Below are 732 nucleotides of genomic sequence, written 5' to 3'. Positions count from 1 at the left end.
CATTGCAAGCTGACCTAGCGAGGCACCGAGCTCAGACGGGGTCCAGGCAGCCCCCCGTAAGCGGAACACCTCCCCGCCCTGCTCAACGCGCTGCTCGGCGTTTTGCCCAGCGGAACCTTCCCCATTCGGAACACGACGCGGATGTTCCTGGACGATTACACGCGCGCAACGGGGCTTCCATTTCGAAGCCATCTATCACAAATGCATAGCCACCACTTGTGCAAAATTAAAAGCTTGCCTTACCATTGCACAGAAGGTCTCGGGAGGATCTCCGCACGTTATGTTTGGGGGGTCCAGAGTCACTTTTACGTACTTGATCATGTCTCTGGCTTCCGGCTGGCAGGCCATGTAATCCCACACTTTTCCTTCCTCCGTGTAGATCTGCGTCTTGCAGACGTCATAGTGTCCCCACACGGAAGGGTAGTGCTGCATCACGGAGGACACGGTAACCCAGAGGGCGTGCAGTGACAGGAATCGTGACAAATACATCTCTAAATCCTTTTACGTCACCTTTGCGAGGACGCTCAGCACCGGCGCAGCACGTGCCGTCTATAGATCATACGTATACGTACATACACACGTATGTATTCCGTAAAACAGGTTCCAGCTCAAACGCGAAGCATTAGGAGAGGGCGTTTGTTTCGCTCGGTTGAAGACTTTGGTAGGAGCCGGGGGGCCCTGACCACAGCCTTTCGCAGCCACGCGGAGCGCGTCCCTTCCCTTCCAACTGCT

The 732-nt window shown here is 55.6% G+C and overlaps 1 protein-coding gene across 1 annotated transcript in view; it reads right to left on the bottom strand.

Annotated features, from left to right (window-relative positions):
- The window catches only part of NTNG1 (netrin G1), a 132,948-nt gene extending 132,459 nt beyond the window's left edge, over positions 1 to 489 (bottom strand). The window contains exon 1 of the mRNA XM_035894482.1: positions 244 to 489. Coding sequence (XP_035750375.1) covers positions 244 to 489 — 246 coding nt within the window. The remainder of the gene's footprint in view (positions 1 to 243) is intronic.
- Between the last annotated feature and the right edge of the window lie 243 nt (positions 490 to 732).

Source organism: Egretta garzetta, unplaced genomic scaffold (genome assembly GCF_000687185.1).
Source record: "Egretta garzetta isolate BGI_Z169 unplaced genomic scaffold, ASM68718v1 scaffold655, whole genome shotgun sequence".
In the NCBI taxonomy this organism is placed as follows: domain Eukaryota; kingdom Metazoa; phylum Chordata; class Aves; order Pelecaniformes; family Ardeidae; genus Egretta; species Egretta garzetta.
Note: the sequence above shows the minus strand (reverse complement) of the source record. Positions and strands in the feature narration are given on the sequence as shown.